At 39.7% G+C, this 27,413-nt stretch overlaps 1 protein-coding gene across 1 annotated transcript in view; it reads left to right on the top strand.

Moving 5' to 3' along the window:
• The window catches only part of LOC133269992 (myelin regulatory factor-like protein), a 36,153-nt gene extending 22,306 nt beyond the window's left edge, over positions 1 to 13,847 (top strand). Inside the window, exons 15-24 of the mRNA XM_061454812.1 lie at positions 875 to 960; positions 1,749 to 1,819; positions 1,933 to 1,980; positions 2,090 to 2,254; positions 6,761 to 6,835; positions 9,062 to 9,149; positions 9,367 to 9,441; positions 11,493 to 11,601; positions 13,426 to 13,500; positions 13,594 to 13,847. Of these exons, the coding sequence (XP_061310796.1) occupies positions 875 to 960; positions 1,749 to 1,819; positions 1,933 to 1,980; positions 2,090 to 2,254; positions 6,761 to 6,835; positions 9,062 to 9,149; positions 9,367 to 9,441; positions 11,493 to 11,601; positions 13,426 to 13,500; positions 13,594 to 13,680 (879 nt within the window). The 3' untranslated portion in view covers positions 13,681 to 13,847. The remainder of the gene's footprint in view (positions 1 to 874; positions 961 to 1,748; positions 1,820 to 1,932; positions 1,981 to 2,089; positions 2,255 to 6,760; positions 6,836 to 9,061; positions 9,150 to 9,366; positions 9,442 to 11,492; positions 11,602 to 13,425; positions 13,501 to 13,593) is intronic.
• The last annotated feature ends 13,566 nt before the right edge of the window (positions 13,848 to 27,413 follow it).

Raw genomic sequence — 27,413 nt, 5'->3', positions numbered from 1 at the left:
AGAGCTGTTGAGCATGTAGGTGTGTTCACATGGTGTAGTGCAGCCTTGCACAGAAATGCTCATTTCAGTTTGGAAGTCTGCACAGCGATAATTCTTTCTCAGCTTTCTTCCTTGGAGGAGCCTTTCACTGTGGTTTGTAGTTAGTATCTCCTGATTTATACTGGCTAATGCTGTCTTTCAGGTGATTAAGACTTGGATAGGATGTCATTGCTATTGCTGACTGCCCATATCTTGATATATAAAGAGGAGATCATTTTTCAGAGAGATTGAATGAGTTGACCTTTTCCAAGACAGTCTTCTCTAGGCTGCCAAGTCCTGTTTTTTTAAATGAATCAATGCTCTTTTGTCTACCTTGCTTTCGCCAGTGTCAAAGAGCAAAGGAAAATAACAGGTCAAATGTCCTTTATTCCATAATGACGATTAAACGTTTCATCATCTAAATCATCCTACTTGTATGGATAGTGTCTTCTGTATTTACACTGGCCCTGGTTTAACTTGGTCTGAGCATATACTGAAAGCTGCTCATCTCTTAGTTCTGGCCACCGCTGATTTCATAATTTCCTTTTTAAATACTCCAAGAGTATGAAAAATGGCAGGAAGAGAAGGAGCTGTTATTTTTACCCATCCTTTCTTCCTTTGTAATGCTTGTGTCCCCAGACTATCAACAATGCACATTGCATTCACAATTTTAGGGAGCTTTTCATTACTAAAGCTTTTCTCTTTAGACGTGGCCCTTGTATAAGGATGGCTTGTATGGTTCCTCTGAAAGAAACAAGGTTAACCTAAAGTCAGACTAGTGTAGTATTCCCTAATCTACTAGTACCAGCTTAGTCACGTGTCACTTAAATTAACCAAGCATCTTTTTTTTTTCTAGGTTTGCTTGTCAAAGACAAAAGGGTCTTGCTCCATGAAGGTTTTCCGGGTGACTGTAATAGCTTTGATTGCTATTATGGCACTATGGTAACAATTAATTATCAAAAAGTTGACTTGGTTCTTCTCCCTTCCCCTTCCTACTTATCAGAAAGAAGACTGTGATTTTTTAGCTCTTCTCACCCTTCCTACTCAAATAATGGAATGTATTAAAATTAACAGTAACTATGCCTGGTAATACTGTGTAGTTGAAATTGTTTTAGAAAAGTAAGATACTCATGTGGTGAACACACACCTAATCTCTGTCCATGTCACAATGTATGGTGCACCTTGAATGAATCTTGGTGGCTCATGTGACAGATGCAAAGCTGAACTCACAAGACTTTACATGTTTTATGAAATCATTCTGTTCTGAAGTACAATTTCTGATGTACACAGTGACTCTATTCTGTGAAATGAAGCTGGACTTGTTTCAGCAAGTGAGCAGTCCTGTGACTATGAAAGCTTAACTTGGACATTGGACTTGTGGAAAGGAAATTATGCTCTGGACTTCTGAGACTGCCATTTTCTGTTTCCAGTCCAAAACTCTGGGTCTTACAATCTCTTTGTGAACTGAGTACTTTGAACTGGTGTTGCAATTCTATTTACAATCAAAAACTGACCATATTTTGTGTTGAATACAAGTATATGCATACATTTATATAAGTATCTGATCTAAACTCTGTTAAATTCAGTTGAAATTTTTCCCACTGCAGGGAAAGTGATCAGATAGTTGACTTGTACATTACTACATTTCAACAAGGTGCTGTCAAAGTATTATTCATATTATGTTACATAAGAGATGGATGTAAATCTGCACAGTAATTCTCTTTCTACAGTGCTTTGACAATCTCGACCCTGTATTTACTTAGCATTCATGACAGACGTTTCGAAAACCATCCAGTTTACAGGCAAGTAGTTAAATTTGTGTTACTGAATTAGAATTAGTAATAGGTTGTGGACCAATCTGTTTTGGTCCACAGCTCTGATGCCCATTTCTTAATGAATTGTTTTTTGTCATTGGCAGTACCTCAAGTTCTGTTCTACTCTCTCGCTCTACTACTACAGCAGGTACGGTATTTCTGCTGGTGCACATGTGCGTAATAGACTTTCAATTTCTGTGCTACTATAAAATGCCAATAGACACACAGCACTAGTGAGAATTGTGTCTTTCTTTTAGCATTTAATGGGGAAAGCACAATTTCTCTGAGCACTCAACCTGTCAGCAGGATCCCTGAGGTGAATTTCTGTGACATTTTGCCTTGTGACAAGGTTTACTGTTGTCCAATTCATCAACCAAAAGTCCAGTCTCCAACTTATGAGGAAACCAATGCACGGATGAAACGTAAGTTGAAGCATTAATTTCTGTTATTTGCTGTGTGAGTAAAGACTCTATGAAGAGTGTAGAGGAAGGTAGTTAGGTCCTACAAAAGAGCTTAGTCCAGGGGATTAAAAAAAATCCTGATACAACTAAACAGCACTGCAGTCAATATGTTTTTTGAAAAATCTGGCCTGGTCAGCATCAAGAATTTTGGGTCCTAAGATGTTTTGTCAGATGTCACTGTTCTTCCTGGCCATTCACCATAAATGATTTCATGTGAACCAGAAAGTCACTAATACCTTTAATTAACTTCTGGCTGCAGTTGGACAGGAGTTGATTGGAGGTGGTGGAGGGTAACAGATGTAAAAAAAAACAACCCTAAAGACTTAATGGTATCACAGTGGGACAATAATACACCTTTTTTTTTGTGGGCAGAAACAGAAATTCAACTGGCAGAAAACAGAAAGCTTAGAACTAAAACTCTGCTTATTCAGGCAGGATTTTTGAGTAGACAGAAGTTATTTGAAGGCAGAGCCCTATGAAATAAACTACTTTTACTGGAACTAATTCTCTTTCAGATACTGTTTGCCTGATGTTATGTGTGTAATAGATGAGTAAGTGTACTGTTTAGAACTTCTATAATATTTATAAGAAAGAGTTTATGCATAAAGGGATGTACAAGTTGTTGGAAGCTGTATTCCTCTTTCCCAGACCTTAACATTGTCAATGTCTGGAAGCAAGTGTTAATATTACTAAACCTAGCATTTATACTCTTCCTTTCTTGGCCTTGGGAACAATTCTTGCACCAACTACAGCTAACAAGTTGAGGTGAAACTGGCTAACAAGTTGAGGTGAAAATGGGGACAGATGCAGTTCAGCCTCTGCAGTACAAATGTCTGCCAGGGCAGCCATTGCCAATTGCTGGACACTCTTAACCACATAAACTGTTTCAGTGGTATTCACCCACTGGCCATTCTTTATACTGCAAAGCGTTGTCTGCAGACAAGCTGCATGCAAATGTCCTTATGATTCTTAGTGCTGCAGTAAACCCTGTGGCAGATACAGCTCGGTACAGTGCTTTCAAGAGGTTATACCTAAGTGATTTGTATTGCTCTACAGTCTGAGTGTTGACTAATTAAAAAGATATTAATCTAATTTACAAATTAGAGAAATGTAGACAGATGAAAATGAAATTTGAAAGGCGCCTATCCCCAACTGGCTGCTTTTGATATTAGGTGGAAAGAGTAAACACAGAGCATTACCTTCTTAAGGTCATATGCTCCAAATAGCATTAAGCGTGGAGCCAAGAGTGAAAAATCAGCACAGTACACAAGCTACAGAAAGATTTCAGATCTGTACAAGGTTAATGAAGCTGAATGCATCCCCAGATGGAAGGTAACAATGTCAATATGAAACCCAAACAGAAGGAAAACCAACAAGCTGCTTAATGTTGCTGTAGCCAAGATAAACGAAAAAGAAAATTTCATCAGAACAAAAAGCTGAGAATGAAATATGGGCAATAATCAAGATAAACAGTGGATATTTTAGAATCAGCCAATTATTCTGATTCGTGGAAATATGAAACTATTTGAAATTACAGTTGAATTAAATTCAACAGACATGTTCTGCTATGCGATACCTGAATTCAGTGGGTGTAGGCAATTACTGAGTACATCCATGGTAGCTACTAATCCCTTGCATCTCAGATTTGTTGAGTAGAAGGCTATTAGAAGTGTTCAAGTAGAAACAAAAGCGTTCATACGCAAGACAGAATTTATTAACAAAAATTCAGCACATCTTTATGTAATCTAGCTTAATGTGGCCTTTCTCCCTCATACTTTATTTGTTATTAAGATCTGGTTTCTCAAAGGATTTAGACTTTCAAACTCTTATTGATTTCAGTGGAGATGAGCAGCGTGAATACCCTTCAGCATCTGGGCCTTTTCTGTACTCTGCTTCCATGCCATTAGTGCTTATTGCTTGCCCCTTCATGTTAAGTGTCTCTGGTAACCAGGGGCTGTCCTTACTTTCTTTCACTGTTGTTTCTCCCTGGTGTCTCTCCCTTACAATAAAAGCTTGGTGAGGGCTCCTGCTGGGATTTGGTCAACTTCAAGCATTTGCATTTATTGCTTTTAGATGGCAGTTAATGGATTCATAGCAAGCTACAACCACCACAAGAAATCACCAGCAGGTTTTTTTTCCATAATGCTTATAGCATATAACAACTCATTTGAATTAAAACCAGAAAGTGCTTGAAGCAAAAAAAAATAAAAAATTGGATGAGTTTATCTGAATCTAATCTGAAGATAATGGTTTTCCTCATTACATTCTGGTCATGGTAATACTTCAATATTTGTTATTGAATTGGATCTTCACACCCCACATGGGCCTTGAAAAAGCCCTCAGAGTTACTGTATGCGACAGAGTGGATGTTTATGATTTATTGAAGACTGCTAAAGTGGTTTTTGGTGGTTCCTGGTGTTCTCAATTGTTAACTTGAGCTCCAAATAAAAATAGCATCAGGGGCCAGGTTTCTACATTTTGTTTGGACTGCATCAGCTTAAAGGACAATGAAATGGTAATTTTATGATGAGTAAAAAAAAAAGTAAAAATAAATTTCTATGCTGGTTACATTAAAACAGTTGAGATCTTACGGAAGTAAATCTGTCTTCATCCTGGTTTTTATATAAAATTCTCATTTCCACTTCATACTTACCTCCATCATCTGTGAAAGAATCACAGTGTTAAATGTTTAGTAATTCAGGATACTCAATAAATATTCCTGCCAGCACGTGCAGCTGAAGTATTTTATCTACAGGGGGAACATCTTTCTTTCAGTGAGCAATCTTTTACCTTTACCAGGGGACACAGGTTTTCCTGCGGAATAGTTCTCTGTTAATGAAAATGCAAAATGTCAGGGAACGTTAAATGCATTGCTAATGCACCTAGGCTATTAAGAGAAAACAGAGGAAAGTGATGAAGGAAGATGTGACAACTAGTTTGTAAGTTAAAAGGAAGAGTGAGAGAACTGATTGGCTTTTCTTTTTGGTCTGTCTGAAGACCTACTGTACATGTATAACTGATTGCACATGTTCAGTAGCCTTTTGTCTCGGTGTGTGGAACAGCACAAAGAAACGGTACAGCAGATAATTACTAAATGCAAAAGTTACCACCTAAGTTGGCATAACTGGTAGAACTGTACGACAAGCAGGTAAATAGAAAATGAATTCAAGGAGTAGTTAGCAGCAATATCACAAATTCATAACAAAGCGCAAAAATTATAGCAATTCCAAAGATAATTTTGTGCTACATTGTTTCTGGGCTCTCATATTCCAGTTGTTAATGTTGTTCTGTGCTCTCAGTCACCTAATAGCATGGAAATATCTGGATTTTCTTCTTTCCCAATGCTGAAATGAAAACCAAAATCTGGACTGAATAAGAAAACAGTAAGGTCAATCCAGCTATCTTGTTTCAGTGAAATAATTAATTTTGATTCTTCCTTTGTAAGATAATTTTTATATAATGAAACAGTGACTTCTGTTCTAAACAGCCATTTTGAAACCAGAAAGTTTCCCTTGGAAAATGTGGGAACTGAGCATTTTGATATTCTACAAATACATTATTCCTTCCTTCCCCACCCCCTGATGAAATGGTGTTTGATGAATCATGTTAGTTTAGGCAAGATCAACATTTCTTGATGCCAGTTTATTGCTAATATGTCTCTGGACAGATTACTGGCTGTCAGTGTAAAAGCACAAGAATAGCTTGAAACCATTTCCCATGGGCTTGAAGGGCCGTTTGCCTTCCTCAGGTTGTACTATGTGATGATTATTCAAAAGAGCTTTTAAAGTTCACTTTTCTACAGAAGTGCTGAGAAAATTAATAGAATAATAACAATAAAAATAATGAGCTTATGTTTCCCACTCTAGTTCAATATTCCAAATTACAGAGGTGACATCACTGAACATGGTGATCATGTTTGTTAGAGCTGTGTATTAGTTCCTTTAATTTGGTGATTCATCTTTCTGTTTCTGAAGTGCTGTGTCTCACTTGGGTCAGTATTGATGTCTTGCATCTTGCACTCAAAAAGCTAATTTATTCCCCTGGCCTATGTTTGCATTTCAGGTGCCTATTATTAATAATGATGTTTCCTTACTCTCACTAAGAAAGATGTGGCTTCATGATCAGATTTGTGCTGAAGTGCCTTACTGGATGTTGACTTTCACTTTGTCTCTGTGTTATAACAATTGGTGATATTCTGTGTGTGAGATGAAATTTATTCTATTAGACTATTTTTTTAAAATGTTTTATATATCCTGTAGCATTTTAAAAGCTTGTTTCTTGTTATCTACAAATTCTTTTGACTGTATGTATCTTCTTCTGAATATAGGTGCTTTTTATTTTAAAGGTTTCTCTTGTGGTTATGAATACCTTTAAGAGATAAGTAACGAAACATCTCCTGTATTTATATTTTGCTGTTACAACTGTGCAAGGCTAACTTGGCACGTTTCTACATACATCCTTTCACAGGAAACAGAAGTAATGTGTTGCCTGAGCAAGAGCCAGTCAAAAAATATAATGGAAAACCTGACCTTGGAAGTGACTGTAAGTCCCGTATTTTATAAAAAAACTGTTGAAATATATAATTGTATAACTCTGAAGAGCTACCTTTAGGGTTGGAATTCTGCTGCTGTAATTAGAGAAGTTTCATTTATAACTGAGCATTATAGAGAATTAGCACTTAGGAATCTATTGAAGACCTGTGATTCACTGTAATTTTCTTGTCATTCCAATTTATTCTTACATCTTTATTAGATTTTTATAGACATTCTGGCTGCCCTCTCTAGAGACTCTTGACTTGTCTTCAGATGCAATAAAATGACAAGTGATATTTTGCTTGATAGGGACTGAAATCTTGTAAGGTGCTTAACACTGCTAACCCTTATACAGCAAAATGCTTAAGTATATAAGTGTAGTATTTGTGTGCAGGAAAAACATGATGGAATATAAACACAGTGTTTGGGGTTTGTATCAGTTGGCCTAATGGATTAAAGCATCAGCTGCTTGAAAGGGGCCATCCTTACCTTAGGATCCTGACACTTCCTACCTCGGTGGAGCTGGTATGAAGTTTGTTGGCACAAGACTTCTGGCTTGATGTCAGGCTCCTGTTTTAGTGACTGTGCACTGCTGTCAGAGCCAGTCTGGGCTGAAAATATTGATTCATTTCCATGAAGATCAGTATCTGCTGATTACATGTGTTAGAACAGCATGCTCTGGCATTTATTCAGTATAAGCAGGAGTATGCCTTGTCTTTTCTGTTTATGTGGATGCTCTGTTTTAAGGTTTGGGGTTTTGGAGTATTTGATTAATGATCAGGCAGTATTTGGATGGTAAAAGAGTCTATACATTGGTATGCACTAAAAGCAGGTAATATGGGAAAAATAATTCCTCTTTTGATATTTTTACATGTCTACGTATCTCAGAAAAGGTCCTTTGTGGCTTTACTGTGATATGTGTTGTGATGAGATGCTGTGTCACAGGGAAATGTTCTCCTGTGCTAGTTCTTTGAGATTAATGTGCTCAATTGCTTTCTGTCAATTAAGCATACTTGTGGATATTTGCATGCTGAAAGTTAAGTATATACTATCACACAGATGTTTTGTAATCAGAGCACAGGTCAGCTTATAATCATCAAGTTTCTCTGCAAAGCAGGGAACTGTTGCTGTAGAACAGAGGAACAGAAACACAAAAGCAGTGTTCAAAGTGAGATGTGAAGAGCAGGCTTGGGCCTGCTGAACCAGGTCCTCTTTGTGCTTTCTGCACCAAACTGCAAGACTTAAAATATCAGCAGCTTGATGCTGTAGTCAACAGCTGCAATCTGGCCCTCTGCTGATGCCCCATACACTCCCTCCACATCTGGGCCTTCCCCAGTGCCTTCCCCAAATCACTGGCAATATGGGCCTAGGTCCATGAAAGGGGATTAAACCTGTTCAACTCCATCCACTTGAGGGCTCTCCACAGTTCAGACTGAACTTGGCTGGTTTACGGGTCTGAGATGCTGCAGGTCTTAACTATGGACCTGCACTGATCGGATGCTGTAGATGTATCCAGAAGGAATAAGCTTTTCAGGATGCAGTTCAGTGCAGTGATTCCTAGGCCAGCTGTGAAAGCAGAAGCTGTGCTGCTGTGTTAGCACACTGGTTCTTGCTGCTCAACTCTCCACAGGGCTAATCTGCCTCAGAGGAGAGCCACACCATCGTGACTATACCCTTCACTGCATATGTAGGATGCTGCAAAACTCTTTAAGTTCTTCAAAGTTCAAGGCAACATTTTATGGAGAAATTATAATATTCATAAAGAGTTAGGTAGCTCTCCTGCACATAGGACTAGGAACAACTTTTGTTGCATTCTAAATTATTTCTCTGAGCAAAGGTAATGTTTTTCAAGTTAATGGTTACTTGCATGAGCATGGCTTCTAGTACATTAAAATGAACATTGACACATTTGTATTCTACTTGGACTGACATCAAAATAGCCTTCAATGCCTGCCCAAAAGAAAATGTTACAATATTAGGTGCCCAGCATACCTGTCCTTGTAAACTGACCAAGGTCTCCCTCAAGATCTTACCTGAAGTAAGATGCCATCATTCTGATGGAAGAATGAAGGTAATCAACCAGAGGCTTTTTACCAAGCTCTAATTTAGACCTGCAGCAACTCCTGTAGTGGCAAGCAAGAGTGTAGATGGCCCTGTATTGACTGCAGTTTTATTATATTCTTATGTAATATTTCTGAAATAATAAAAGATAAAATATTATTCTTAATATGTTTAGGGATTGATACAACAATCAGTTCCATACAGATTTTGGAAACTCAGCAAAGCATTGACAACAGCTATTGTAGTAAAAATCTACAGTGCAGGTAGGTAAATTATTTTGCTTTATTATGGTGAAATAAAATACCATTAACATGGCACGGTTGCTTGGTTGGCTCTTTCTCAGAGTTGCTGGCTCCTTCTCATGGTTGTTTCCTCCAGCATACCTTTTCACATTTTTAACTCTTTAAGTTCAATTTCTACATTTTTGCAAAGATACTGTCTATCTCAAAAGCCTATGTGCATTAATGCTACCTTTTCCAGGTCTGGAAATTACAGTTATGTTATTCCTGTTAGCAAATACATGCCCATGGATGTAGAAATATCACTGGAAATAAAGTAAGTACAACTAAAGCTAATACCTCATAATAAGACAGTAATTAATATTTTGGATAGTAATTCTTATCCGACTTCTGTTGTGGCATGAATTTGCTCATATTAAGAGAAGTAGGTCAAATCTATGCACAACAAAGTTCCTAAGGTAGGTCCTTTGCAGTAGCATAGGCCCAATACTGCTCTCAGCCCAATCACAATTTCCCCTATTCATGCAGATATTAAAATCCAGTAGTGTTAAGGTCTAATGATCGTTTGAGTGGACGTGTACACATACATTAGGAGGATTGTGGCCTTTGGCCTAAAGATTTGATTTATTTTGATTTTTTTTTTTTTTCCTAGAGAAATATTACTAGGAACATTATAAACATATATAAACTCCAGAGAACGCCTTTCTATTTCACTACTTGTTCCAAGCCCTGTAAAGGGGACTTTTGAGCAGGAATCTCTGGTAAGGCATAAAATTGTGACTTACAGCAGGAATAAACAGCAGTATTATTCCTGTCAGCAGATATTTTCTTCTCAAATAACAGGCTAGCTCCCCTGTATTCTCCCAGAAGTAAAAGTCCTTCCTTTTGGGCTCTTCTTTGAGAAAGGCCATCGACAGCTATAACAGCTGCCAAACACTGCTTGATGACACTGCATGACTTCAGTCTCTCCAAAGAAAGGGCCCTGTGAAGTTGTGGATTGTCTTTAGGTCAAGTCTTTTGATGTTATCTTTGTAAACATCTGCCTTTTCCAGATAAGAGGAAACATAAAAATACCCCATGAAGTGCCTGCTTGTTTTCTACAGCCACTGAAAATTTGTCTTCTAAGTGTATGCCATTATAATCTAATAATACAGCCCTCCCATATAGGGATTAATATGTCATGCTTGGAGTTTACTGGAGCAGTTACTGAATTTATTTTGGATATTGGTTTGAGGTGTTTGGGGGAGGGGGATTTTCAGTATATACCTTTTCTATATGCTTTCACTAAACAAAGCCACAAAATTTAAAAACCCAAAACACTTCACAAAGACCAAACTTATTTGTGTTACTGCCATGTCTAAATACTGCAAGATAAGTAAATAATTTAAAAATTTGAAAAACCTCTATGCCTGCTGAATAAAATTGAATGAAAACAATACACACAACTAACGAGCCCACTAGGACAGACAATCTGCCATACATGAATTATATGCTTTAAAATGGATGTTTCTTATAATACCTTGTTAATGTTGTGAAAACCCACTTAGTTGGGGGGTGATTCATTGTTACAGTATAAACTGTAAATATTCGTGTCAACTTTTCCCCATCATTTGCTTTCATTTTTTCTGCTTGACATTGCCATATCTGAGTTCCTTTAGATCTCCAAGGCATTTTTATCTGTCTATACTCTTCTCAGAAAAGCCATCTGGTAACCTAGGAAGTGCTGGAAACTCCCCCTAGGGATAGCTTGGAGAAGATCTGACCATGAAGTCATTGCTTTTGAAGAATTCTGAATGAAATTCCATTTACCACTGCTTTGCCAGACAATGTCTAATACATATTTACTTCTTTTTAATGTCATATTTGCATGAGTACAGTGGCAAATAAGAGTTATTTATGTAGGTCCCTTATGGGTCTGTTGTCCATAAAATTGATGTTGTGTTTAGATACCCGGGTACCCGCTGGCACAGGTATGTTATGCCTGTGCATGATGTAAGCCATGTGACTCAAGCATGCCATGTCCATTTAGTAAAAAGTCATATACCATAACTTCTGGTATGGATATGCTTAAAGTTTGAGGAAGTTTAGTGTACATTTCTGGATTTGTCTTAACAACTGTGAAGATCACCCAGGTTTACAAATGCAAAACATCCTCCATTTGTGGGAGGGATTAGAACCAGATTAGAGGTTGGTGGCTTAGGTTTATCTCTTTCATATCAACCGGTGAAGTAAGCTCCTCTGCTTTATTCCTCTACAATTCAGTTCTTTGGATTTCTTCCCCTATATGTATATTGTATTTATATGTATGATTCTTCTAATTTGAGAACAATTATGGGAAGGATCATTATTTTTCTCTGTTTCTTGAAGCACCACAGAGCCATTAATTGTATTTCTCTGCGAAGTCACTATTGGAAATTATTGCTCCCATTATTCTTCAAGCAAAACCAGTAAGAAGAAGTTCCTAGAAACCACACAGGTAAGATTTTTGCAGCAATACTCTGCCTTGTGGGGATCATTTGTATATAATGAATGGCTGCCAAATTCTGATCTTGATTAAGGTAGTAAAAATCCAAATGGTACTTTGAATCTGCCAGTCATAGCTAGTTTTGACATGATCGTAATGAGATGTAGCCTTTTTGTAGGAGTCAATATTCTCCTGTTTTTTTATAAAGATCTATCTAGTGACACTCTGCAAGGACAGTTTTGAATCTACTTCAGCCTAACTCACCACTATAACTCACTGTATCTGCAGGGATACTTAAGAAATGGGAGTACTTATCACCCAGGGCTCTAAACTCTCATCTACTCTACTCTACTGTTTCCATAATTGTTTTATGGCTAATGAATTCCAGTTTTTAAGTCTTGAATTCACTGGAAACAACGGTAGTGTTCCCCTTTATTTCTGCGTGAACAGGAGTTTACCAGTAAGTGTCTCTAGGGAATATTCTTAATTGTAAAAACAGGAGGTTTTTTCATGTCATTCTCTGGATTGCATCAGTAGGAATAAAAGCTTTTAAAACGTTAGCTTTTCCCAGTAAAAACACTACTTAGAGACCAGATCTTGCAAAACTTCTGAATATCTCCAATGACTAGATGAAGGCCTTAAGTTCCCTTCAAATTCTCTGGAAATGTAAGACTTTCAAGGCCTGGATATGTCCACGTTGCTTGGAAATGCTTATTCTGGCTATAGCTGTAGGAAAGGCAGAAGCAAGGATAGTAGCATTTCTGAACACATTGTAGGAAAAACTTCCCTGAAGTTGGAAATAATTTCACAGTCTTCTTTACATTTCTGGTCTATGGTACCACACCTTATATGTTCTTCATTGATTATAATTTATTTTTTTTTGGTACTTTGTCAAATTAGAGCAGTTGAGATACCCCCAGCCTTAAACTGACTTTCTGATCAACTTTTCAGATGTCTTTGTGAAGTTACAGGCTTCTCTGCAATTGCTGCAAAGCCTTCAAAACCAAAATTGTCCAAATTTTGACCTGTCTGCTGTATTTCCAACACAAATGAAATTAAGTTGGATCCAGACAGTTTCACAATGTAAAAGTATTCTTGAAGCTTACTGCCAAAACTGGTAAAAGAGATTTCCTGTATCAACCTGAAATCCACATCAAAAAACTATTGTATCATGTGAACATATCTCCAACAGAGAAAATATGTCAGGAAGTGAACAGAGGAGTGAAAGATGAAATAAAAGTTACCATGGATCATTAGGTTAAAAAGAGGTGAGGACTGAATTTTGTGCTATTCAATGTAGCATAAACATTTCGGATAGAGAATGTATTATTTTATTTGTACATGACTGTTAAAGCCAGCATGAAATCTTACCTTCATCTGTTTCTGAAATACTGAGTGAAGATGTTACCCATATCTTTAGAAAATATACAGGAACTTTCACTGCCTTCTGAGGACTACCAAATCAGCAGAATTGCCATTTGCTGCTATTACACCTTGAAGATCTTGGGCCACCTGGCACATCAGGAACAATCCCTATTTGTTGTGGGATTAGCTTGGATAACTAGAGAGGGAGCTCAGTTATTCAGAGCCAGCTGCATGTCAGTAGGAGCCAGATGTCTGTCAGCTCCTGCACAGAGCTGATCAGAGCAAGCCCACATTTGCAGGGTTTTAAATCAGCACTTTCTGTCTTTAAATATTCTGACTATAGCTATCAAGTCGTGTTATCATAATTACTTTGCACTGCATTTGTCAATGAAATGTTTCCAGAGCCTATCCTTCTTTCCAGTTTAATGTGAAATAAGGTTATCTAATCTCTCTCTCTCATTTATCATCCAGGGACGTCAGCATATTTGGACTCTCCCTGTAGCTAAATTCTATGACAGCGCGTACTATTTCCGTGTAGCTGTACCGGTAAGCCTTTGCAAATGGCAACATAGCAAAAGACAAATAGCATTTGAACTGAGAGAAGATCCTATATGAATCCCCTTTATTTTTCTTCTGCAGGGTTTTGCAAGTTGCTTGACAGATCCTTATTTTGCTGGAATATTTTTTACTGATTACTACTTCTATTTTTATCGGCAGTGTAGCTAAAATGTTGTTGATCATTCTGTTCTTTGGGGAAAAGACAAGGAATGACAAGACTTGTGAATGGACCTGCATATTTTTCTAAAACTTTTGCTGAGCTGTATGGCATTCTCTTGTTTGTTTCACTTTTAAAACAATAAAGGAGAAAAATAAAGTGTTTGACAACAACCATAGCTCTGCATTTCCAGGAACTGTTTCTAAAAGGATGTGAAGCAACGGAGTATCTGATGTGTAAATAAAATAATTCCATTAATCATAGTGGAGTTATATAATATTGTACTTACAGCAAACAAAAACAAATGGGTTTGAATTCTGCTGAGTTGGGATACACTCCAATCCTGAGAAAATGGTAAGATGATAAAATGATACTTGCAGTCAGGACATGCTTCTGTCCTACAAGCATATACCTTCTCTTAATATCTTCTGCCCTTTATTTACATATAAATCTATTTATTTTCTTTTATTACTTTTTTTTTTTTCTGCTAACAAACCCCAAACCAGCCCAAACTTTGGGAGGGAAACATAGTACTGTGCAAATACCCTCTAAAGTAAGTGCTATAAGTTAGAGTACAACAGGGCAATTCCACAGTTTGTGTATATACATTTCAGAAGCTGTATCATCATTACAGTTACAGTTGTGTGATTTAAGGATGCTGCTGCTGTTTGCATGAGATATCTTTCAGCTCTCTCTTTTGTTTTCGTAAACTCTACAGCAAGAATGAACGATTTACTCCTAAATGCAGGTTATTTATTTTCTCTTGGAGTTTGTGATTTGTGCTGTGTGACAAAAGGATAGAAATGTTTAGGAAGAAGATTGTCGTGCCTGCACAGCTTTCTAAGATCCATATGGATACACTCTTGCATGGGAGAAATCTTTCTGTTTACATTTAGGAAATGCTTTTTTAAGGTAAAGCTATTTGAATGGAAGTTCACATTATTTGCTCAGACAGAAGGAAAACAGATGTAATAACCAAACACAATATAAATAGTGTTGTTGTATATGTTTGGAACAATCATTCATTTTCTGTAGAGAAAAGAAAGCTAATTTAATGAAGAGGCTGTAGGCTTTTAAAGATTTATAATGTAAAAGTTACATTTGAACAACCTTACTCTGAATGAAATTCTTTATTTAGCAATGAAAGAGAAACATTGGGAAGAAAAATTAATCTCTAAAAAAGAGCTGACCAGGGTGTTTTTAAACACCAGTGTGTCTTAATTCTATATTTATTGCCTGCTGATGCAATGGGAGAGTTTAATTTGTTTCTATGCCTTCATTTGGCATTTCTTTTGCTACTGTTTTGGGATTTCCTTTAAGGATTGACCTTCTCACTGGGTTTTTTTTAGAAGTATGTGCTTCAGATGGGATTAACTGCAATGTCTGTGGGTTTGGAGTTTTGTTTTGCCTTAAATGACTCACTACTTTGACCTTAAACATGTGTTTGTATTGTCCCTTTTTAATTTCTTTTGCCCCTTGGGAAATATTTATGGTGCAGACCACACATCCTGTAATATGGCAGGGACTAAATGGACTTGGAACTCTGCATCCAAAAGCATCAGAAGTTTGTGCCTTTAGGTTTTTTAATGGTCTGTTCTTCAGGGTAATACCCAAGAAGTGTCACCTGGTCATGGGTAATAATGCACTTTTTAAACAAAAATTGCACTTTTCTAGATCCACCTAGTTTTCATCACACTGTTCTGGGTTGAAATACTCTTCCCAGTGGCACAGAGCACTGCAGTAGGAGAATATAATCTCCCAGTGTCTCCTGTTATCAAGAAACTTTCTGTGATCTGAGTCTGGTGTAGATGCATGTGGGATGCACTATAGCCACTATTTTCTTTGTGAAAAAGTTTGTTGTAATTTTATAACACATTACTTTGCCTATTCAAGAATTTTCAGCTAGTTCTGTACTCGTGCTATATTTTTCATTCTTGAAGATTTTATTCAGATTTTTAAGATGCCAAGTTGCTGTACAAAAACTGTGTTCTAACATGTCCGAGGTGACAAAAATCAACCTTGGCAAAAGCTGGGAAGGAACCAGGAGAAATTAAATACTTGGCATTGAAAAGCTGTGATGAACAGTTTTCAGGCTCCTGAAATCTGTGAATGACAGTGAGCTGAAAGACTTTTTAAAATGGGATGACATATTAACAGTAGTGTTCTGACCATCTTCACTGGGGATCAGATGGATCATAGCTTGCTTTCTAGGATCAGAAAAATACTTGCATTAAGAATTGTTAGTGGGTTAAATTCTGCTCAGAGTGTGAGTAGTTGCTCACTCAGGAGTCACTGACTTCTTAAATCATGAGTCCATTGCATAGAACCTGAGTCAGTCCAGCTGCAAAATGAAAACCTGATCTACATCAGTTTTACTCTTTCTGTTGATCTGAGTGCTATAGTATGTTTGAAATGCATCAGCAGGTAGAGAAACTAGTTTCAAGATACACAGAAAATTATTCATAATTTATAATCTAGTTGTAGTGCTTTAAGACTTTTGCATGATATGTTGCTTTCTATGAAGACAAGGCTTTTATATATGACATTATAGGACACTTAAAAGCATTGAACACAACTGATGGAAACTCATTATAGGAGTCATTTAATGATCTTACTTCATCTTGGAATAATTCTCTTTAATGTCCCAGCTAAACTGTGCTACAGAGCAAAAATGTCCTGCAGATTTGTGTTGGGTATTGCTGGCAGTCTGTGACTGTGAAAATCCCAGCTGCTCTGCTGGCTTCCATGGATTGCTCTTCCACACAACATTTGTTTCCTCCCACATTCCCTACCTGCTGGATGAGGCAAGAGGCAGGACTGGCTCTGATTTGAGCTGAGGGAAAAGCTGGCTGCTCTGTCACATGAAGAATTCCTACCTGCCTTTGTAAATACTAAATTGTTCCTGTCTGTTTCTTTGCGTGGGCACCAGTTTGGGTCTTTTTCTCTTCTTGGCTTCATGTTTTCTTGAATCCTGTAGAAACAAGACATGGCCAAGCCTCTATCGAATTTGATTGTAATTGGTCAACACATTAAAGGTTATTACTAAGCAGAGCAGGGAGGTTGATTATATCAGCTTGGAAATCTGATGTTCTTTTTAAAGCCACCATTTGATTAATTCCAGACAAAATGATCCTCAGTGATGGTTCTCAGGTTTCTTAGGGAAGATGGTGCTTTTTGGGGAAGTTTTAGATTGTTGATCCAGAGCTTTGGATAATGTCTTTTGACACAAGGAGGTTGGGATTCAGTCTCACTCCTCTGTAGACCTGGGGCCACTATGAAGCCTTCGTGCCTTCATTGCTCACTAATAAAACTTTGCTTATAGTATTTTCCCTTCTTGAAGGGGAAGACTAACTGGAAGTAGGGCATTGTTGTAAGGCTAAATGTATTAATACATAGATTCTCGTGTCAGGATTATGTATGTTTGGGACTCATCAAGCAGAACCTCTTTTAGTAAAACAGTGTGCTCAGCATTTTTGAAAAGTCAGGCCCACTGGGGAGCATATAGCTTTAACTTTAGCTTTTCAGTTTGAATGCTTTGATCTTGGCATGTTAACTCAAAGTTAGGTTGTTGAAATATTTCTCCAGAAAAAGCAAGCACATTTTTTTTTCTGGACAATTGGAAGAAACCGGTTTCACTGTCACATTTCCACACCTCTCCCTTGCTCTTAAGCATGCATAGTATTTGTTAATTTTTTCTAATATATGGATGCATTTGCTCACTGTGGAATGAGTAATTTTGATTAATGCCTGGAGTGGCAGCTGCTGTCTATGTCCTGTGCTCTCAGTATCATTTGGCTGAAAGAACAGTGCTTTCTAAGGAAAGGCCAAGGCATAAGCATGTTCCAGTCCTTGGTTCCATGTGTTTTGTCCCTTGACTTGCTTCCCCTCCTGTTAAGCTTTGGGGAGTGCTGAGTGGTGGTCAGGACTGTGGGTGCTGCCTGGAGGGGATGGGCTCAGATACCTGCCTGGCCCTGTGTTATCCAGAGAGAGTCGGGATGTGGAGACTTACTGAACACAACCAGAGCAGCAGTGAGGTTCAAGACGTGTTAAAGCACTTTAGCCGGTCCTAGTGTGCCTTGCCCAGTTCCAGAATAGGTTGGAAAAAGGAAAAAAATTCATGCATGTACAGCACTTTGGGCCCTGATATCCTCATAAATATAGCCTCCTCTCCTCCCTCCAGCTTCCCAAATAGCGTGCTTTCTGTCAAAACGGCACATGAATGAGCATTTTCAGGTTTCATGACCCAGTTTTAACCCTGGTTGCTATGGTGCTCTGCAGGCTGGGCACTTGGCGAGGCAGGGCGATGTGGCCATGGCACACAAGCCTTTTGTTGCTCCTTGGCCTGGGTCCAGCCAGCTTGTTTCCCCCCTTCCTGCTCCACCCTGCAGCAGCCGGCAGCAGCCCGTATCTGCTGGCCAGGAACAGGAGCCAGGCTGCAGCCTCTGCTGCCTCTCTAGGTCAATCTCCTGGAGGAGCTACCTTCTGCCTGGCGCACAAAGCTATTCTTGTGCAGACCGTAGTTCCCATCCTTTGACTGCATGCTCCTGTACTGGAAAAGCCTTCATCTTCCTGCTCCTGGGTTGGAGTAGGATCCCTTTCCTCTTCCCTCACTAGTTGTTTTCCAGCCGTCCTGTGTCCTGCTTTACTCCCTCCAAAAAAGGAACTCATTACAATACTTTTAAAGGATGAGATTTAAAACAGGTCATCTTAGTTACGCATAGAAAGAAAAGTGACATCTATGAACAGGATTTAAAACAAAACTCATTATTTTAAGGGCAGATGTTTTAATTTCTAGTCGATGTTAAATATATCACAATTGCCTACATGCAGTAGTATAAGCACAGGATTTGCAAATTCAAGTTTAGTGTTAATTTAGCTGGTAAAGATATCCTGTGGGGTAATCAGTGCTTTGCATTTTTCATTCAGTCTTAATGTTACACTTTCCCTTCCACAACATAATCTAAACCACAGACCAGCTGGCTGTGTTGATTAAAATCCTCTTTCTGTTTTTTATTAATCTTCATGGTTTTGCCCTAGAATTATGAACTGGTCATGGTCTATCAGGAAGGAAATCTGCTGGGCCAGAATGCAATATTTACAAATCAAGATTTCTGCCTCAAGCATATTGCTGATTCCCAAAATAAGTTGTATCTTGAAGGCTTTGTTACATCTGCAGAGCTTTGTATGAGTTTGGAACAAAACTCTTCAGGTTAAATTACTTACAAATAATTCATTATGTGTTTGGCTGATGCATTTCCTCACTGAAAACCTAGATTAAGAGAATGTCATTAGGGGGTAGGAGTGGCAGAAAGATTTTTCGTCAATAGGCCTAGTCCTGCCTTTTGTCAATGTAGAGTTGTGTGAGCTCTTCATGTGGCCCCTCATTGCCTTTACCTTGACGCTAAAGGGAAAACGCATGCGGTTGGGTTATTGCTGCAAGGGGGAGCACTGATCAGAGGTTCCTCTGGATGCACAGCAGAAGGTTAGGAAATGTTCTTCAAATGGGAAGTGATGGAACACTGGAAAGGCGGCTCTGATTCCCAAAATCAGCGCAAAGGCTACTGGGGCACAGCCTTGATCTTTGCTCTGCAAAGCTCCTTGCACAAAGACCATTTGTCCGGAGTGGATGCGATTCACCCCAAACAAGTAATGCTCTCTGTGTGTTGTTGCTTTTTTGTAAACAGCTATTTGATCCTGATGAATTGATGTTTTTTAAAACTGATTTGATGCGATGATTAGGCAATTGCTTTAGCGTGTGTTTTTTCAATTATCTCTCGTTAACAAAATGAGGCAGTAACTAAAAGCATAATCTATCTTTTCCTGACTTCTCACAAGGTTAATTAAGACTGTGGATATTCTTACTGAGGGGTCTGGATATCTTTGCATCTAGGCATGGTTAAAGTGGTTATGTCACCTATACTTAGGCCAAGATCCTACATTTAAGGATGCTACTCAATGAAAACATTACATAGGTAGACAGATCTGCCTACAGGTGCACCCTTCCCTACTGTATCAGTGGCTGCTGAGGACTGTGTCAGTGAGTGCATACATTTGGCGCAGAGAGAGCACAAAGTGGTGATGGATGCTTATAAATAACACATATTAATGCCTCAAAATTTTGCTACAGGGAGTCTGGTTTGGTCTTAGGCTTTACTCTTTTGTTCCTATTAACTACAAACACCCATTTTTACTATTCCAAATAACTTGCCTTTCAAATTCTATGCCATTGCTATCCACTTTGGGCTTTAGCAAGGGGCTATAAGGTTTGCAGGTTGAAGATTCAGGGCCCCAAAAGCTTCTAAAAACTTTTCTCTCACTCTGAGGAATTATATGCTTCAGCTCAGTGTGCCTCTCGCCATTGCAGGGGTATCTGTCCTACAGCAGAGTAGGGCAGATTTGGTCCGTGAAGATGTGAAGTACTTGCAGTGTTAAACCCATGGCCTTGAATGACACTAAGAAGAAGGAAGCTTCCTGTGAGCCAGCACTGCTACGACCTGAGCTGTTGAACACAGGTTGTGATTATTTGGGAATTAGTCTTTTGTGAATGGAGCTGTTCTTTATCTTCTTGCAGGTGTCTTTAACGTTTGTAAGGTACCCTTTCCCTAAAATCATGTTTCTCAGTTTCTAGGCTGGTTTGGAGTCTTCAAAAAGCAATTACTTTTTTCTTAATTTGGAGGGTCTTGGCTGCAAAAATGTCAGTTCTGACTTCCCCTCTCCCCAGTTTATTTTTGCCAGTTTTCCAGGCGCTGATAATGGTTTTTGAAGCTCTGATTTCTGCAGACTTAAAAACTTGCACTAGCAGCTTGCTGTGGTAACCTCATTGCTTATAGAGTGCTGATAAGCATTGCTTGGCTGGCTGCTGAAGGCTCATGGGCACTACTTAAAAAAAACAAACCCAAAAGGCTATTGGGTGGGGCAGATGAATTGTCTTCTTTTTCCTCTTCATGACTGGACAGCTCTTAATTTCAGTGGACTTTTGCTATCTCACACATTTCCTTTAACATACGCCCTGTAGCAGCTGGGCTCTGTATGCAGAAGTAGTTGCATCCAGTTGATGCTCTTCCCCTGTAACCCCCTGCTTTCCCATCTAGCTTTCCCCTGCAGCATCATGGCTGAAGCAGATCAAATTATCCTCTTGGCAGTATCACTTTCCTTCGTGATCTACTTGCTTTAAGGATCTGTCTATAGCTTCATCTCTTGGTAAATATCATCCCAATTCAAACTTCGTGCCCTTGTCTTCCAGAAATATTTAGCATCTCTCTACTGGGTTTTATGTTCTTCCCCTTTTTGCCCCTGTGCTTTCTAATGTAAATCCCTCTTCCACATCACTATTTCCTACAAATTCTAACCTGAATTGTCACAGATTTAGCCATGCACTAAATGAGTATCTCAGGAGCTTTCATATTGTAGCGTTGTTTCTTCAATGTCTTCTGTGCTTGGGATAGTCTTACTGACTTGAGCTGGTGCTCCATGTAGCACTGGTGGTCCTCTGGGTACAGATAACAGGTCTGTGTTTGCTTTGTCCGCATGTGCTTCTCAGCATGGGACACGAGCTGAGCCCTTCACAAGCACAAAATACAAAAATGAACAGACTTGCTTAACAAAAAGAGTGCAAACTCTGCATTTCTGGTTCACTTACTGTCCCTTAAGAATTTCTTTTTGCATTATGTGGTTAAATTTATTTTTCCAGACAGCAAAGAGCGAACTGAAGAATCTCACTTAGTCTATATCCATGTTGGAGTGGTTTAGTTTCCTTGCTTCTGTTCAGACAGCTAGCAAAAGCTGTTTCCCCCTGCCCCCCCTCCATGTTTACTTATTTAAACTGCATCAGGTATGATGGTTACACAAGCCAAACGAGAAACTGTGTATACAAGAAGCAGCTGATGTTCTGTTTCTGGAGTAAAATATACGTAGAGAAGTTTTTTCAATGCAGAAAGCAGAAAAAAATCTGAACCTGTCAAAGTCAAGCATATTAAAGGAGATGGTTGAAAAATGACGACCTTATGCTGTAGGTAATACACGACTCCCTTCCTCTTCTATGTCTGTGCTCTGAAAGATGAAAAATTACAAGGGCTGAAACTGAAAGCATCATTAAATGTTAATCTGCTGGGGCTTCCTTAGTGCTAGCAAGGTCAGGCTGTGCCACAGAACACAGTGACAGATGGAGCGTCCTCTGTGAAATCATGCCGCGTTGCCAAACACCGCAGGAATATGAGCTGTCTGTCACCGTGCACGTGCTCTGGCTGCACACCCCGTGAGCTCCCTGCCCAGGGGTGCTCTGAGGGATATGCCCACCCCCAGGGCATGTGCAGACATCGAGTCAGGAAGGATGAGCTCTCAATGAGGGTCTGCAATGAGCTTTGTGCCTCTGTGAGCATATTGTAACCTGCAGGCAGGAAAATGCAGGTCTTAATAGTGATTTGCCTGGGTATAGCACTGAGCCTGAGATCTCTGAATGGCTCTGACAGGCACTGTTCCTGCTCAGCCAGGTTCCTGTGTTTTACATCACCTTGTATAGAAAAGACTCGAGTCTTGGAGACTTACCATGTTTGCAAAATAAATTTGAAAGCCCCTTACTGACAGCCTTAAGGGCTTTTGCTATAAAGATGCATACTTGCATCTTAGACAGAAGGATAAGTTTTGCTTGCTTCTAGATACACCTGCTTGTGACCAAGCTCCCTATGTTGCTGTGTGTTTGGCATCACCACTTCATAACTCGCGAGCTAATTTAGTGCTGAAGTTGTTGACAGGAAAACAAACCAATTGAGTTCCTCCCTAAAGCTTCAGCACAGCAAAAATGGGAATGATCCCCCCCCATCAAAACCTTCTCCCTTTTGCCAAAGTCCTTTGTGGTGGCGGAACTGAGCTGAGCTGAGGCTGTTTCCCAGGGCTGCCAGAGCCAGCGCTGCAGACACTGTGGCCTTAGGGCCTGTGTGCTTGCAATCAGGAAGGAGACAACATGAATGCCAGTTCGATGCGACTTACCCCATGTTCTGGGTTCAGCAGTAGCAGTCATTTTTTCTCCTTCTTAGTAGCTGGTGCAGCACTGTGTTTTTGACTTTCAGCTTGGGAACAGCGCTGATAACACCGATGTTTTTAGTTGTTGCTCACTAATGTTTAGTCTGACCAAGGACTTTGTGAGCCTCATGCTCTGACAGGGAGGAGGGGAAGCCGGGAGGAAGCAGAGGCAGGACACCTGATCCAAACTGACCAAAGAGGTATTCCATACCATAGCACGTCATACCCAGGAGTTACCTGGAAGGGCTGGTTCACTGCTCGGTCAGGCTGGGTATCGAAGGGTGGTGTTGTATTCTCTTCCCTTGTTATTTCCCTTACCATTATTATTATCGGTGGTAGCAGCAGTGATTTGTGTTATACCTTAGTTACTAAACTGTTCTTATCTCAACCCTTGGGAGTTACATTCTTTCCATTCTCCTCCCCATCCCTCGGGGGGGGGTGGGGGGTGAGGGGGCCAAGAAAGAGTGGGGTGAGCGAAAGAAAGAGGGCTGCATGGCTGACTTATGGCCTGGGCTTAAACCACAACACCCCAGTGACATTACACACAGCTGATCTGCAAGCCTTATCCTCTGCCTCGCGTACAGAAGAGGGCTGTTCCCACTGCACTAGCAGAGGAGAAGAAGCTCTGATGTCCTGTCTCTGGTGTCTTAAAGCTCTCCTGAAGTGGTGGTGTCATTGCCTTGGTGCTACCTGATGCTTTTTTGGTGATGGCCTGGTTTACAAATGTAGTACAAGCAACTTGTAAGAAGCACTGTTGCCATCAATAAACTATATAATGTTTAGGGTTTTGGCAACATCCTTAGAAAACAGGAGCTTCGCTCAGTTACTGCTGCTTATGAGTTCATTCATTTCAGCTGTGTGTAACCTAGGTTGCACATTTTCCCAGCATGGGCAATTTCCAGAAGTGATTTTCTGGGCTTGATTCCCTTGTGAAGGCCAAGGACATTTGTGGAATCTTAAAATGAAGCTTTAAAATTAAGTGTTAGATCGCAAATTGTGGTATTGTATTTGAGCTCTTGCCTCAACATCGAATCTGAAACAAATGGGTTGTGCACCTTCACCTATGCATCACAGGAAAGGGGAAAGCAGTATAATCTTTGCTTAACAGAAAGACATTGTAACTTGTAGTTATTTATGCTTTTGGGGCAATTGCAAGCTTTCACTCACTGTAGTTGTGAAGAAGTATGTATTCTTCATACCAAGAATATGAAGGTGGCTCACCCCTGAACAGAATAATGTCTAGGGCAAACCAGTAGTGGTGGTGGTATACCTTAAAATGTCAGTACAACAATTCCACTTAGACTGACAGGCAACTCAGATGTGCATGAAATAGGGACAAGGTGATAAATTGTCAAGCTGAGCTAGGTACAGCAGAGGTGAGGTTACTATACCTGGGGTTATCCAGGAGGGCCCTAGCAGAGCAAGAAGCAGAAACTGCATCTTCCAAACTGCAAAACAGCCTCCAAGGCTTTGCCTTTTCACAGATGTCTCCTAACCCCTCTTCCTGAACTTTGCTGTGTGTCTGCCTTTCAGTAAATGGCAAGGAGCCAGCTCACGTAGGCTCACAAGGAGTTCTGTAGTCCGATAATGTTTCTCCAACAGCTGGCATAGTGCTGATGGTGTAACAGAGAGTTCAGTGTGGGTGAAATCTCACTGACTGTGGGATCAAATTGATGTTTCTCCAAAAATGCTAGTACAAAAATGTGCTTATCTCAGAAGAAATGAAGTTGTCCCTTTGCTGTTTGGAGTTGTTGGCTCTTATTCTGGGGAGGAAGGAAAAGTGGCCACTGTTGCATGGGCTACCTGGGAGCACAAGCTCTGCACAGAATGGGAAGAGGGAGCCAAGGTCACTTCCCTTACAATTCGCCTTAGACTTACAGCATTTCTGTGGACTGTGGAGTTATAAGATCCTGACACTTGTGTGTCTTGTCTTTGCTCCTTCTTCTACAGGTTTTATTCAGACTTGTGTGGATTTTCTTCTCCAGGTATATGCCCAGCTGGATGTTGATAATGCCTCCAGAAGCTCCTGTGCAGTTCTCTTCTCAATTACTGCCTCCCCTCTGGGAAGATTTTACATTTCAAAATGTGATGAAAAGCACATTTTCCACATCTATTTTAGCAGTGCAAACGGAGCTCCCTCCCCAGGCCCTGCAGGCTCCCAGGATGCATGGTCAGTGCACTGCTCTGCTTCAGTATAGCCTTGTTGGATTTTGTTTTTAAAACGTCTCGTTCAACATATCCTGGAATATTAGTCCTTTCTTTTCAATAGATAAGCCTGTGTTTAACAACAAATGCAGGAAAATAACCAGTTTGGGGCAAGTACGTGTGAATTTGCTTCTACTGAATCTACATGCTTCATCATGCTAAGCTGCTCTGGTCCAGCTGGGGGGTCAGGCATCCACCTTAGTATGTCTCTGGAGCAAATGTTCCCCTCTTTCTATGCTTGCATTTGCAGGGAGTGTGCCGCATGTCTGAACAGGAAACTGTGTAACCAAGCTGGTGCATAGCATTGCAAAAAAAAACTCTGCGCTCCGCTTTATCCTGGAGGCCTTGTTTTAATTCCTTCTTTAGTTGTTTCAGTGAACCTAACTAAGCCACTCAAACAGAAAGCCTGTGTCTGTTCCATGTGTGAGAAATGAGCTGTAGTTGTTGTGAGCAGGTGGTACGGTTCTTGCAATGGGCACTTGAGACCGAGGTGCTGTCATTTGTCTGGTTTTGTTAGTGACCAAGAAGAGGAGAATTTGACTTATTAACTTGGCTTTCTCTGCTCTCGGTGCTACAGTGTAAGCCACGTGAGTGAGGGTTCATCTACATGACACTTTTTAGGTAGAAGGGGGCAAGCCAGCTAGAAGCCCACCCCAAAATGTGAGGTCATCACAAGTATTGCTGATGAGCCCTGCAGAGGCATGACTAGAGAGTCCTCACAACTTCCAAAAGCTCTTCTGGCATCTTTATGTGTATGAGGGAAAGAGGAGCAAACCTCTTGACTCCTCAGGCGATGACTTCTGACATTTGTCACAGGGTAATGGTGGTCCTTATCACAGTTTGCATAACTGCAGCTCCTTGTCCTGACTATGAATTTCACTCTGGAAGCTGGGCAGGGGAGTTTATGTCAGCTGAAGTATTGAATGGATTCACAATGTATAATATGCTGAGTGATCCAGATTAAACATCGGCTCCCACATAACTGTTCACTGGAAGCTTTTCTTCTCACCTGCCTTGCTCATGTCTGATCTCTGGCTGCTGGTTGTGGCTGCGAGATGGAGAGCCAGAGGGTGCAGCAAGGTGGCTTCTGTGGGCCAAGAAGGCCACTGGGTCCCACCTCAATCCTCCATGAGCAAACCCGCTCCCAATACTGACCATTAGCCATGCCTGTGATAAGCAGTAGCTCTTATCTGGTTTTCATGGTTTCATGCTTTTTCCTTTGGAACAAGAATTGGTATTGTGTTATTTGTTGTTTTTCTTAATGAGTTCCTCTAAGGAACCTCATTTAAGCAAACAAAATTTGAAATGTAAACTTCAGAAATATTTAAACATATGCATCCTTGGCAGAATTCAAACACAGAAAAGAGGGAACAGAGAAATCAACAGATGGAGAAGGATGCAGTAGAAGAAATTGCTCCATGAATGAGCCTCTTTAACCTATGAGGCTGATTTGCACTCACTATATTTACCTTCATTTGGATTATAATGTCAAAGTAACTAAAAAAACCAAACTATAGACAAATACAGACAGTCATACTTACAGGAAATTACACGGTTAAGGATCTGCTTACTTCAGGAGAAAGTAATGGAACTTAGTTACCTTAGGCGCAAGCTAGATGGTGCTAGAGCATATGAGTAAAATGATGTTCACCTAGCAGCTGTGTGAAACTACAACACAATGGTCAAAAGAAGCTATAATAAGGGAAACTCTTCAGTGCTAGAGTCTTTTTAACACTTGGTTTTGCCTGCTGCTTTTGCTCTGACTGTGTGAAAGTATTTTCTACTTCCCCAAGCCTCCCAAAATGCCCTGTCAAATATGTTAACTTATGGAAACCACTCTGATATTCTTATATTGAACTAATTAATGCAGATGGCCCTGCTCTATTGAACAATTCTTTTTTTAAAATTTATTTTTATACTTAAAGATTTTTAAATGCAAGATCTTTGCACTTATAAAAATGTGGCCTACAAAGACTTTAAGGTGCATATAACTTCATCCATGTAAGAAGTTGAACTGCAAGAGACTGTTCACTTACTTAGGCAAAAATCCCATGTGCTTTAGCCTGTGCACTTGGCATCTTTGTTTCAACTCATACAACTTTATTAGCACATGGCTAATGCAGTAATGTCCCTACACTGAAATGTGTTGTGGTGGATAGAGATCTGGATAGTGAGTCAGGAGCTGTACCTTCTGGCTCTTCCCTTGACTTGCTGTATGATCTTCTGCAGACTTAGCCTCTACTTTTCTTCTTACAAAATGATATAAAGATGTTTCCCTAGCAGCATAAAGCACCTTACTCTTTAGAAATGAGCAGTGCTGTGACACATATATGTTACTGAGTGTAGCAAAAGGAGTAAAACTGGAAAAGGTAAATATGTTCAATGCACTTATATATGCCTGGAGGTTAATAATTGAATTGGCAGAGTGCTCTAGTTCCCTGGCTAATAGGCCTGTTTAGTGAGTTCCTGCTGCTGTTCAGACACAGTTGTATACCTAGTGATCCAATGTACATCCACTGCT

The sequence above is a fragment of the Pezoporus flaviventris genome, unplaced genomic scaffold (genome assembly GCF_033815535.1).
Source record: "Pezoporus flaviventris isolate CSIRO_AGI_PZ_B2104156 unplaced genomic scaffold, CSIRO_AGI_Pfla_v1 ptg000016l, whole genome shotgun sequence".
NCBI classification, from domain to species: Eukaryota; Metazoa; Chordata; class Aves; order Psittaciformes; family Psittacidae; genus Pezoporus; species Pezoporus flaviventris.
The sequence above is the reverse complement of the archived record's forward strand: the minus strand, read 5'-3'. Positions and strand labels throughout refer to the sequence as shown.